Consider the following 13,819-nt stretch of genomic DNA (forward strand, 5'->3'; position numbering starts at 1 on the left):
CTTCCCATTCTTCATCCGTGTAAACATTCCTTAGGGGGAACAAAACATGATAGATAGAAACACAGAAATAGACAATGATAAAGACAGAAAAAGTGAAAAGGAGATGAAGGGGCATACAAAGAGCATAAAAAGATCAAGAGGCTTAGTGCCATAGCTCCACACCTCTTATCCTAATCCCATCCAGATACAGAATCACACACAGACACACACACAGACACACACGCATATTTAAACACTCCACTGTCACCCGCATTTTAGTACAGGCATCCTCTATGATTATGATCTATACCCCACTTCCAACTGCCTATAAGTTCTTGACAAAAACAGCAGTTAATATTTGGAGAAACTCTGCATTAAAAGATCAGGAAAATGAAAGAGAGGTTGAGAGAACAGATGCTTGTTAAAACATAAGCATAGGATATAAATACCCTGCAATAAACATTTTAAGATCCAGGATGTAAGCACTAAATGGGAAACTCTAACATGCATGCAAAACTGGTATTCTATACTCGCTCATTAAACTGTGATGTATTTTAAATTGTATTGTATTGAAAATGAGTGATCATGACACTTAACAGGGAATTTCATGTTGGTTCTAATATTGTAAAACCTCTCAAACAGCAGTGACATATCTGGGCAAAAGCACCATCACTTGTTTATTCTCTTGTGCACAGTTGTTTAAAGCAAGAGAGCAATCCAAAGTATACACTCCACAAAAGAGGTATGGGCTTACAGCGGTTATTTATCTGTGCTGACACTGCTTTTGACATGCGCTATCAGCTCCCAACTTGATAAGACAGGATCACCTATCCCTGTCATACACTTTAGATCATGATGGTTGGTGTGATCTCGGAGGGTATCAGGGGCACAACAGCAAACAGGAGTGGATGTACAGACACTTACTCCAACATGGAGAATACTAGATATGTAATACCAGATACTAGGTATGTTCTAACAAGCAGGAGGGAAGTCGGATATGACTGAAAGACAAATCTCGATCAAAGTCAAGTCTGTAACGTAAGATTTTGAGTGACAGCATTTCAACTATTCTGAACTCACATTTTCACCATGTTCTGGCTTTTCACAGGCACCCTGTACACAGTAGGTCTAGGGTTATCAACTGGCACAGTAATTTAGGGGGAAAAGAAGAAGACTGCTCCATATTTACTAGTTTTCTAGCTATGAATCAGTTCAGCTTCTGTAACAGATTTTCTGCTGTGGTTCATCACATGCATTTATGTAAATTATTTAGCTGAAGGCAGCTCATCAGACGAGAGACAAGCTACAGGGCTAGAGACAATGACAAGCAAAACAGAATGTTTAAAGATGGGTGAAGATTTGTAGAGTGTGATGTGTAGAGTCCAGGGATCTTGTCAAAAGTAGTAACCTGAAGCAGCAGCAGGAAACAAAATATAACCAAGTCGAACTGTAAGATTTATAGTTCTAAACAAAATATTAATGGATTGAAGAATTAAGAGGTAACTGTTTGCTTTTCTGTCGTGTTGGCTGCTTATCATGCCTTTAATCTGGGAATTTTATGCAATTGGACCGTTACAAGTTTCACTTGATCTGCACCAGTTGAATATCAGCATTACTGTTTGACACATGCGGCAGACGAAATGTCATATTCCTATTTTGGTTCACAACTTTAAAATAAAAATAAAGTACGAACAGGTTATGGAGAGAGTGTGACATCTAGGAATTACAGCTTCTAGCTCATGGTTATGATGCAATATTTCTCTATCAGGCAGAAATTTGTGTGGAGGGAGCAGTAATGGGGGGCAGTTGAAAGTAGAAAATGATTTACTTTACTCTGACACGTTGGTGAAGGGAAAGAAAAGGGGAAAAGGAGAACAAAAAACTTTTAAGTAGTATCCTTGGGCAAGCCACAGTATTAAGTGTTCCCTTCCAGAATTTTCAAAGTGAAAATTAATGGTTGAATCTCCTTGAAAATGGAGTTACCATGGAAACCGGGCTTTTATTTCATATTTGCCGGCAGAGGTAACTAAACAGTCTGCTATGGATGTGATGAAAACAATGAATTCAGTTCAGAAGACACACTACAAGCAACAAAAAAGAAGGCACCAAAGACATATTTCGTCCTTTTTTTTCCCTCACGTCCCCTATTATATAAAGTGGCACTGCCAAGCTCCTTTTCCACTTAGCTGTATACCGGAGTGCTAGAAAGATGGTAAAGGACTGAACTCAACCTGTGTCTCTAAGACACATTGAGAGCTCGGTTAGGATTAGGGCTAGGACTAGGTTATGGAATAGGAAGCTTGGTGAAGCACATAGGAAGTAGACAGTGTCCCCTCCTGGCTACACTGAACTCATACAATGAACTCACACAAGCTTAGATGAGTGGACTGCCTGGTTTATGAATGTCCGATATGCAAAAGGAACCTGACAGCAATACAGAGAGGGGTAGAGCAGGAGGGAGATAGCACTAACCAGATGTCCATCTTTCCAGAGTGGAAGGGGGGATGGGGGTGGATGAGCTTGACAGGTCTGGTTTAATGAGGTCCAACAGAGAGCGAGAGCGTCAATGAAATCAATACCAGAATTAACACATTGACACGTGGGCCTGTTTACTTTCTGACATTTTCTGTGCACAATTAAGCACCAGAGATATGTAAGTCAACACTGATTAATTCCAGAGGCCACTGAACTGCCTCGATCTATTTCCATTCAAAATATCAGCTCCAGGTTTACTTGTGTGTGTGTGTGTGTGTGTGCTCCATTGTACATGTGTGTGTTCACAGTAGCTCTGCTGGGGTTCACATGACTGACATCAGGAAAGGACAGAGGCTGTAGAGCTCCTGCTCACAGATGGAAGAGCCGGAAGAAGCCTGGCCTAAAGATGCCCTGCTTCCTTGCCCAGCTTTCTTCCTCTCTCTCCTCCTTCAGCACCTCCCTCCTTCTCTGGCATCTGTCTCAGCCTCTTGGCAGCGACAAACCAGTTGGGTCTTATAAACATTTGCCTAAATGTAGCATGCTTCAGATCCAAGATTAATTGCCACTGATTCAATATTTGGGGTGTTTATGCAATAACCGTGAATGTTGCTTTTGCAGTTTGGAAAGGTGTGGTACATCACACTTTTCTCCTCTCTTCCCAAGCAATGGTTATGCAGGCAGTGTTATCAAAAGAGGCAAATTATCAGCAAGGAAGGGGGTATAATTTCACAACTGTGTGCATTGGTAAATTATCATAACAAAGACTCACCTCTGCCATTTTGGCAAGCTCAGTCCAATCAGCTTTGTTGTAGCTGCACATTATGCTGGAAATGATAATCTATGGCAGATAGAGAGAGAGAGAGAGAGAGAGAGAGAGATTAGAGCGACATAGACAGTCTTACAAATTGTAGTTTCATTTTATCATTGCAGACTTGCTCCACATTTATTCCACTTGGTTTGTTTCAACACATTTTAAACTAAGGCTAAAACAGGCCACTCAGTTGTCCTTCTATTTCCTCAAAGTCACAAAATCAATATTTATAATTTACAAGATTTGCTATCAGGACAAATCTACAGGCATGCTGGCATTATTAAAACAATAAAAACATCATAGAGAGGGTATTAGCTAAGAGCCTCTATGCTATGGCTGGATTAGCCTGTGCCATTTTCATTTCTCTTTCCCCTGACACACTTTTACGCCAAACATAAAAACATGTGGTGGGGGACCAGCTTCTTAATATTGCTTCCCAGGTTTAAGTAATCACAGCTGGAAAAAAACAAAAGCTTTCACATACTTTACAAACACTCAAATAACACATAATTCATGCTGTATGTCTCATCTACAGGACACCATCCTCTTGGCAAAACGAAGATGCTGTATTTCAGCACACTGCAGTCACTGTTTGTGTTTGTTTTCAGTGTTAAATAATACATAGCTGTGTTCCAATAGCTATGTAATAGCTGTAAATCTGCTGCAAGTCTCGTACACTATTATTTAATTAGATCTCAAATCTGTTGTCATCAAATGACCGTGGCTTAGCGGTGATGAGGAGAAGATGCCAGAAGGACAGAAAGTGTGGCACTAACAAAAGATATAACCATGGATACCAAGAGAGAGAAAACAGATTTCAGAGGAGGATATTAAACTCTGAGGATTTGCTCTCCCCTAGGACAAATTTCCGCTAGATATAAATCTCTGGGGCATTAGGCTCCCCCAAAAGCACTGCACAGTTAGGAACTAAGTATAGCCCACCTACACAAGTGCAGAAAATATTGCCAAGTTTTCGAGGGCAAATAAAGTTAAGCAGCCTGACATTTACTGCTCAGATTTACCAAACAACCTTGACATATAAGCGATATTTGATACACCCTCAAATAGTCTTTGGTAATATTAATGTAAAGCCCCGGAAAGCAGGGAGATACAGAAGTGTTGCTGGAGATGACGGAGATTACGAGGGAGTTTCATTTTGGGTGCCAGGCAGGCACACTGTATTCTGTTTTGATTTAAGCCTGACCTTTGACCACTTTAACTTCACATTATGGGAAAGAGGTCCTTGAAATGGCAGCGAGGCATCCTTTTTTCCGGTTTATTAAAGACAATCGGGGCTAAAAGTGCCGTCAGACAGGCAGAGCGAGTTAAAGGCAGCAGGAAGTGTGGAGGCTGTGAGAGGAGCGGGATTACCTTGTTATCAGCTCAATAACCCTGTGCCGAGCTCTTGCCTCTGAACGCACGGCACACTGTAACAAACCGTCTCCATGGAGATCAGTCACCTCGAGCCTGTCACTCGGCCAGCATATAAGAACGTTTCAGAGCGTTTTCGCCCCTCCTTCACGCCATGCAGCAGCCATTCCCCTCGTAATGGGTGGAAAATTTGAAGCATTGATGATGACAATCACAGCAATTTGTCCATAAGCTCTGACCTGCAAGGGCTGAAGCTGCAGTTTAGACAAGGTTTGAAGGTAGGCTGTGGAATGAAAAAGCCTTGGTTATGTGTATGAGTGTTGTAAGCATGTGTGTGTGTGTGTGTGTGTTTGCGAACAGAGGCTCCAGGGGCAGGGCAGCCTGAACAACCTTTTCTGCTCGCAAATGGAAATCATCCAAATATGATTTTCTTTCAAATACATGTGTTTCTGCATGTACCCATAAACAAATCTCATTCTGCCATCCACACACACACACACATACACACAGTCTTTTGTAGCTGAGATGTTTCTATTCATGCTGCAGGAAAGACGTACAGTATTGTGGATCCTTGTAACAAAGAGCTGAGGAGAGCTACTGTCTGTTCTCTCCTTACACACATCTCAGCTTTTTTTTCATCTTCCTCACAAAAGCCGCAGGACTGAATGCTGGACCTTACTTCTGATAGTGCTCGCTCTGATTGCAGCCAGAAAGTCTCCAGCAAATCAATTAATCCTTTGATATTTCTTGAGAAGAGGAAAATAAAACCGAGCTTAGAAATGAACAATTGAGTTGTCATTTTTGTAATTTCAGCCAACATATGCTGCTCCGTCTGTACAAATATGAAATGGAGGCGAAAAGCTGAGATATGGACTCGCTCCACACCATAAACATTTGTGTTTCATTAACAAACATGAGCATTCCGTTGGTGTGAATAATAAAAGGGACAATGAGGAATTAATACGGAAATCATATTCAAAAAGAATGATTTGAAAGCAGCCAAATCGCAGACAGAACACAATCAGGAAACCAAGAGCAACATAAAGAATAGCCCAGGGTTTGAATAAGTTAGGACACTTTCATATTTATTGTATTATACACTGCCTGGCCATAAAAAATAGCCGCTTGTTTGGATTTAAATAAACAAACATTTATTGAGTCTATGACTGAATCATTGCTGCAATGATTAATATGTTTGATCTGGCAGCAGTTCTTTTAAACTTACTGATGCAGCGTGTAGCGTCTCATTTCTTAACCCTTTTTACCAGCACAATGGCATTCCATTCCTCTGGCAGAATAGAAATCGACTTATCAGACATTTTCAATAAGCATAAACAAATGAATTATGTTATCGCCACAAGTCTGATATAAAATTAGTCAGGCTTTCAGTGCAAGTCGTTTTTACCTTTTGTTTGATAAAAGCTTACACAGAATCTGCACTGTACAAGTGTCTGGAGGCAGTGTTATGATCTGGTGTTGCTTCAGCTGATCAGGTTGAGGTCCAGCAACATTATGCAGCGATAAAATAAAATCAGCTGAGATCCTAAATACAGCAAATGACCAGGTATTTCCATCAATGGATTTTTTTATTCCCGGATGGCATGGGCATATGCCAAGATGACAAAGGAAGGATTCATCAAACTCAAATAGTTTATAGAGTGATTCAGGGAGCATTAGACATCATTTTTACACATGGACTGTCCAGACCTTAACCTTATTGAAAGTTTTAGGGATTTGCTGGATAAGACATTTGACTCTCCCTTTCTCAATACAAGATCTCGGCCAAGAAAATAAAACGGTTTTCAGCCAAAACGTAACTCTGGACAGAAATAAATGTTGTCATGTTGCAAAAGATTTTTGAAACGATGCCATGACAAATGTGTGCCATAATCAAAGTTAAAGGTGGTGCAATGCAATATGAGAGTTGTTTATTTATTCATTTTCTTTGGCCAGGCAGTGTAGTTACAGTAACAGCACTTATAAACCTCACTTCCTGATTGTGGCCTCTGCCCGCACATTTCTACAGTGCATTAGCAGAAGGACATGAGAGACATACTACACCAAAATAAGATTAAATAAAAGCCTCTAATATCAACTGTAGACATTCAACAATTACGTAACATATCTGATTATGTTCATTAAGAAAAATTATCAACATGGATTTTTAGATTTGTGGAGCGATTTACCTAACCAACAAGAAAAGCACGTTATAATATAGCAGCGATCAGGCCTGAGTAGAACATAATATAATAGTAAAGCTGTTAGGGGCAGCTGCTATTTGATAGAGCTGTGAGGATTTTCAGACGATCTAACACTGTTACTGTTTAAAAAACAAAACAAAAAACAGGCTAATTTCACTTACATCATATATGCTTAGATAACAATACGCTGAACAGAGCTGACAGACAAAATGTGGGGAAAAAAAGGTTAAATATCATTACTTGCAAGTTCATGCGAAATTTGATGTGAGTCGCTGAAGAAATCACACACAGTATCGCAGACAGAGCTTTGAATAATGGAAACAAAAAGAGACGAGTCAAAAGAGAAATCCCTTAAAACACTGCCAGCTTCACTTACTCAGAAAAGTAAAAGCAAGGCATAATGCAACATTCACAAACAGCAGCACATAGGTGGAGCACAAACAAATTACACATGAGGCACAGGTTACATGAAGTATACTGAACACTTAATGTTAACCATTGTACTGTATTATATTAGTGTATTATTTTTTTGTTTTATATTTGTTTTTTTATATTTAGTTTTTATAAAGCAGTTTTATATTTGTATACACATATATTATACTACTATTGTTAATATTTTTATTATATTATTTTTATTTTATTTTATTTTTCATATTTATATTTACTGCTATTGATACTACATATATATATTTATATTATATACATTATATATATATATATATATATATATAAATATATATATATATATATATATATATATATATATATATATATATATATATATATACATAGACATATATATATACATAGACATATACTTGCATATGCATATCTGATCTGACACTTGACTTTCCACACTGTCCACACTTTAAATTTTTCTTTTTTTACTCTTTCTTTTTATGTAAGACAGTCGTAAAAAGCATTTCACTACATGTTGTACTGTGTATGATTTCGTATGTGACCAATAAAATTTGAATTTGATTTGATTTTTTTTTGTTACTGTATATTGTATTTCACTGAGTAAAAGAGTGATCAGTAAAATTGGCAGCAATTTCATATTTTAATAAGATTAGTTAAGTTTACTTGATTCATTTTGCCTTGTCACAATTCATGAGGAGTTTTTAAATTTATTACTGTAATTAATTCTAAGTAAATGTTAAATTGTTCACCAAATTTCTGTTTTATGATATTATTATTATTATTTTTTTTTTATTATTGATAAAAAATAACGGCAAATGATGATTACAACTGTTCTAACTGATAAGCCACAGATGAACCAATTTTACCAGTACAGTGGTTTCCCATTCCATCAGCAGAATGGAAATCGTCTTATCAGACGTTTTCAATCAGTAAAAACAACTGCATTATTTTATCGCCACAAGTCGGATATAAAATTAGTCAGGACACTGTTTCACTCAGATAATCTTACATGGAATTTTAGTGGTTGAAGATAACGCCTTCAAATTTTAGATGCTTATGAAGAAGCACTTGAGGCATCTCAAACAGCAGAAATGGGATTGATTTCATCATTGACTTTGAAGATATAAACATTTGTGTGAAAAATAAATCTTGTAGGCTATGTAAATCCAACTAACACTTTGGAGTGACATGACAAAGAAACTCCGTGCTGAACATGGGCATGAGGAAATTCAATTAATCCATCAGTTTTTTTTTTTTAATTCACTTGGATAATTGTCTATTAAAAAATTTGTTTTTCGCAGTCCTGATCAAGGTAATCTGGCATTTGGGGCATGAAGTAAGTTCCAGCTATAGCTGATGGTGTAGTTTTATCACCACATCATCATGGACATTAAAGACAAGAACAATGATATGATCAAAAGCCACAACCATTAAATTATGTAAAATCATAGCAAGTTCCAGGCTGGCTATTCCAGCAGCTCCCTCCTGGGGGTTCACAAGCAGCACTCAAATGTTAGTGCGACAGTTTAAATGGATAATGCATAAATCGAAATGGTTCAGTTCTTTAGTTGATCTTTGAATGCTGTGGGCACCAGGGAAGTTCGAAAGGTTGAACAGAGTTCTATGCTAATGGAGAGATAAAAATTGAGAGAGAAATCTGAGAGAAGATGGCTAGAGAGAAGCGTCCCTATTCTGGTTTTATTGCAGGTGCCTCACAGCACATGGGGCGTGAAAAAAAAAACAAAGGATTGAAAGCTGAAATATCAGCACCAAAGATGCTGCCAAGATGATCATTTGAACTCACTAATGATCCAAGCTGTAATTTCCATGAGACTGAATTCAGAGAGATAACAGGAACAATAGCACTAATAACAGCATTCACTAAGCCATATAAATCATCAGAGCAAAAACAAGCAATTCCTATATCTGTCTCAATGAACCTGGGAAAAAAAAAGATTCCAGAAAATAAGACCACTGTGATATATCAATAAATAAATAAATACACAGGAGTTAAATGTGCTAATGTTTCATGATTACACTCCTTTTTCTGTGATTTCTTCTAGCTTCACCCTGGACTCTGGAGAAAACCAAAATAGCAGATGTAGAAGCATAAAAAATGTGTCAAGCCATTTTTTACCATGTTTGCTTCCGGGCTTCTTAGTTGTGAATTTCTACATGGCTTGAAGAAAAATGTTGTTTATAACTGTTACTCTGTTTATATTTTACAACTGCCTTCCATTTACAAACAGTAGATTTGAAATGAAATTGATCCAGCCATAATTGTTTTTCTGTTGTCAAAATAGCACCTAAAACCCCCAGTGTTGAAGAAACACAGTGCTACAGTGCTCCTGTCCACCCAACTGGATACAAATGAAAGCTGCAAGAATTCCACTTGGGTGTATGTGACATCCCGGCTTATCTGTGTCTGCAGTACCGTCTGTTTCATTAGATTTCCTGTAGTGAAAGAGTTGCTTACGTTGTGAGGGAAGTCTGCCTTAAGCTCGGACACACTCTGGCACCAGTAGGCTGCGGTTTTCTCGCTGATTAGCTCGATGTTGAGGAAGGAACCCTGGCCTGGGCCGAATATCGGACCTGATGTGGTTCCCCGCACGATTCGTGGAGATACATTGGTCACCAGATCCTGAAGATTGGAGCAGAAAGAGCAAACACTGAGACATTACAGAAACAATGGATTTAAAATATGTAATCTTATACCTTATTATTGCATTACGATCCTGAATACAGGGACCTCCATCAATTACAAGGGATTTATTTACATCGACTATATAAATACATATTTAACGATAAGCTGAATATTACTGTTATTGCAATTCAATGCATTTATTTATTCTCATTGTTTTTCCACTCTGTGGAGAGGGAGATTATTTTATTAAATATTTTAATTGTTGTTGTTTTTAATTGTTTCTGTGTCTTTTGCAGCCTCCTTGGCCTGGTCACTCTTGTAAAAGAAATTAAATCTTTTTTATTACAAAAGAGGAGAGTCTAAATGTCGTAATGATTATTACAAAATCAAGAGGAGAGCATGAAAACATCCAGAAATAATAATAATAATAATAATAAACAGAATAATAAACTAGCAGGTCATAGAAAAGAAGGAACAGAGAGGCTCTTTCTTTGGATTTTTGTCCTGAATAGGACTTGCAAACAAAACACAAGCTTGAATCATAGCACATCTCCTGGTTTGAGAGATGGCCACAATCGTTTCACAGGACTCTCCATTGACGTCATCGATTACAGCACAAACACAACAACATATCTAAAAAAACCTGGCACACGCCTCCAATATGTTCAACTTTTATGTGATGGAAAAGCTTGTGTGCAGTCTTCTCTTGTAGATGGACCATAATCAGTCCACTCAGGGCTTTAGAGCAGAGTGAAAGCAGCTTCAACCTGCTAATGGCTTGAACTGATCACAAAATGGCACCATCCACCTCTCTAACTAAAAGGTCACAATGTAAAGCCAACAGGACTGCCAATGCAGTTATAAAATGGATTGGATTTAGGTTTTTATAATGACAGTGACTTCAACATACTAAAGGAGTTGTATTATCTGACTGTCCACCCAGTAGAGAAGAATCAAGTAAAGTGTCACATGAAAAACTGACACATAAAAGGATACTGGGTCATAAAAGTAAAAGGAACGATAGAGAAGTAGAGAGTCATATATAATTTGAACCATATGACAGAAATTATCTTTCTTTCAGTTTCCTCCAGTATTCTGTAACTTGAATCGATAAAGCAAGAGTACCTGTAGTAGAAGTGACAGCTTAATTCTCCCACCTCGGATAAACTGTCCATCACAATTTAGCAGTGTAAGAGAACAATTTTGCATAGCCCGATTAGAGCCTACCCTTACAGAACAATTAAGATAATTGTGCGCTAACTTAATTTTACGACATTTAGACTGTTTTCCAGCTACACTGACAAGAAAATGTAATTGCTGCTAATTAGATCAAATTAGCATAAGTTTGATTAGACACAGTAGAACTAAAACTGGTTTCTCTTTTTCTTTTTTATCAGATAAAAAGATTTTTTTTTTACTTACAATAGTTACCTTCTATGTATGTATTTATGTAAGTGTATGATTCTGGGTAATTTCTAAAACTATCCCCACCAGCTCATCATAAGAAATCCAGGTTTGTTTTTCAGTCTGATGTGAAGGCATGTAGGAGAATGGGACACACTAATAGAGGTATGTACGAGCCACAAGTGCCACAAAAACACACTCTATATTCAGGGAGGCCCTATTTTGTGTAAAAATGAACCAAAATCATATTTTTGCTTACAGAGACATCTCGCTGTGAATATTCAATCAAGAGATGCAAATATAAGGGCACTTCTTTTAGAAACTGGAAATGAGGTGCTGTTTTTTTGGTGTAACATTGATGGGGGGTTGAGTAACAGTTTAGGATGTGGCCTATGGTTGTGAATGAAGATGTAACCCAATTTTAATGGAAGTATGATGTCTGTCCACTGAAGGCACTATGGAAATTGAGACAGTCATCCCAAGGGCTCTAGGAAAAAAAAAATCTGTATTTAATGAAGCTGTGACCAGGGAACATTTGGCTCCCGGCTCTCCGTACTATCAGGCCAAGGTGGAACAAGAGTTTTAATATTAAGCAAGTGAAAACCATGAAAATTGCCCAAAGGGAGAAAACTGGCATGCTATAGAAAGAGGCGCCACACTGTGTAAGATAAGGTGCACACAGACACACACACAGATGCACATGCACACACACATGCACAAGGCTGCACACGCACACACACTCACACAGACATAGACATGCACACAGATGCACACACGCAAATACACACACACACAAATACTGTACAGCTACCATAGTGACTAGAAAAAAATGAATTCTCAAAGATAGCTTTGGTTAGACGTGACATACATTTCAAAGCACTCCACTCTGTGCTCCTGTGTATCTGCCAACAGTGACTTACGCACCAACAAGAAACATGAACACTGAACACAATGTGTTTCTTTACAGTTTCTTCCACTGTAACAATACACTGCATGAGTGTATTGTTTCAATGCCCGCCATTAGCATGCTGTGACCCGTGTGGAAGATGATGTGTACTTTCTCCCTTGCTCCCCATGCTGCCTCTTGTTAATGACCAAGGCTGTGTTTTGGAGCTAACCAGGTTTTTATCACAGCAGAACAGGCCCCTAATCCCCCCCACACAGCAAACAGAGCCTTTCAGACTCAAACACATACAAGAAGTACTAATCAAACACAATGGACCACACATCACTGTGCACACACATGTATACACACACACAAATCTCATTAATTTTTACAGTTTGAGAAATTTTACGAAACATATGGGAGTATAGGAGGAAATACATTGTGTAATATATATATATATTTGTGTAATATATATATATATATATATATATATATATATATATATATATATATATATATATAAACGTGTGTGTATAAACATATAACATTAAGACCACTGACAGGTGAAGAGAAAACGCTGATTATTTTCTTACAGTGGCACATGTCTAGGCCTGGAATATATTATTGTGTTGGACGCAGGAAAAATGGGCAAGAGTAAGGCTCCCCTACAGAGGTCTAGTGGAATCTTTTCTATCCATTCCCCTTGTTATGGCCAACTATTACGGTATTAAACCACATCAACCCACCAGACTTTACAGATTCTAAATTTCCACAGCTTTGGAGCACTGTCTAATCAGTCCAGACGTGTTGAACAGGGTTGAAATCTGGTGACTGCGAAAGCCATATCATATGACATACATTATTTTCATACTCAGCGAGCCTCTGGGGATGAGGTCATTGTCGTCCTGAAAGACACTACTCTGATCACGACAGAAATGTTTCATCATAGGATAAAGGTGATCATTCATATCTATATCCTTGAGGGACTATAGAACTGAAGATAATCTCACACATTAAACCACATGCTAGAACTAATAGTATATGAAATAATTTCCTATACTGAGGCTGAATGTTACATTTCCCTCTAACAATGTAGTTTCGGGGGATTCAATTCTGAATTCTGCATAAAATGTAAGCAGTTTTGCTTTTCATCTATTTGAATGATAATAATAGAGGAGAAATATACACTAGCACAATGTTCAAACGGAATATAAACTCAGGAGCTGCATGCCCAAACCATGACCAATTCTTTTCCGAGAGAAAATGACTGAAGATAGAGCTGCATTACACAAATACGTATCATTAAAACACTTGAGAGAAATTAAAAGCCTATACTGCATACCAACATAGTGCAGGTCTATAATAACAATTACTCATTTCTATCTTTTATACTATTCAATCATTTTTATTCCAGATTTAAGGGAAAATTATGCATATTAAAGTAATATACCTGCATAGCATGATGAAACTTTTTATAACCTGCAGCCATCTGACAGATTAGTTTCCTTTCAGTGCGGCCATTCAAAATGAACACGGACAATTAAAACAATAACTTCTGCAAGGATTTCAAATATAAACATGATAATTCACCATTTATCCATCTGAGGAAATGGAGTTCTGTCAGACTA

The 13,819-nt window shown here is 37.7% G+C and overlaps 1 protein-coding gene across 3 annotated transcripts in view; it reads right to left on the bottom strand.

The window, feature by feature from the left end:
- The window catches only part of dpyda.1 (dihydropyrimidine dehydrogenase a, tandem duplicate 1), a 126,840-nt gene that overhangs the window by 43,356 nt on the left and 69,665 nt on the right, over positions 1-13,819 (bottom strand). For all 3 annotated transcript variants that reach the window (XM_058402963.1, XM_058402872.1, XM_058403054.1), the window contains 2 exons: positions 9,734-9,898; positions 3,224-3,292 (listed from right to left, as the gene is read on the bottom strand). In XM_058402963.1, the coding sequence (XP_058258946.1) occupies positions 3,224-3,292; positions 9,734-9,898 (234 nt within the window). The remainder of the gene's footprint in view (positions 1-3,223; positions 3,293-9,733; positions 9,899-13,819) is intronic.

Source organism: Hemibagrus wyckioides, linkage group LG01 (assembly GCF_019097595.1).
Source record: "Hemibagrus wyckioides isolate EC202008001 linkage group LG01, SWU_Hwy_1.0, whole genome shotgun sequence".
Lineage (NCBI taxonomy): Eukaryota > Metazoa > Chordata > Actinopteri > Siluriformes > Bagridae > Hemibagrus > Hemibagrus wyckioides.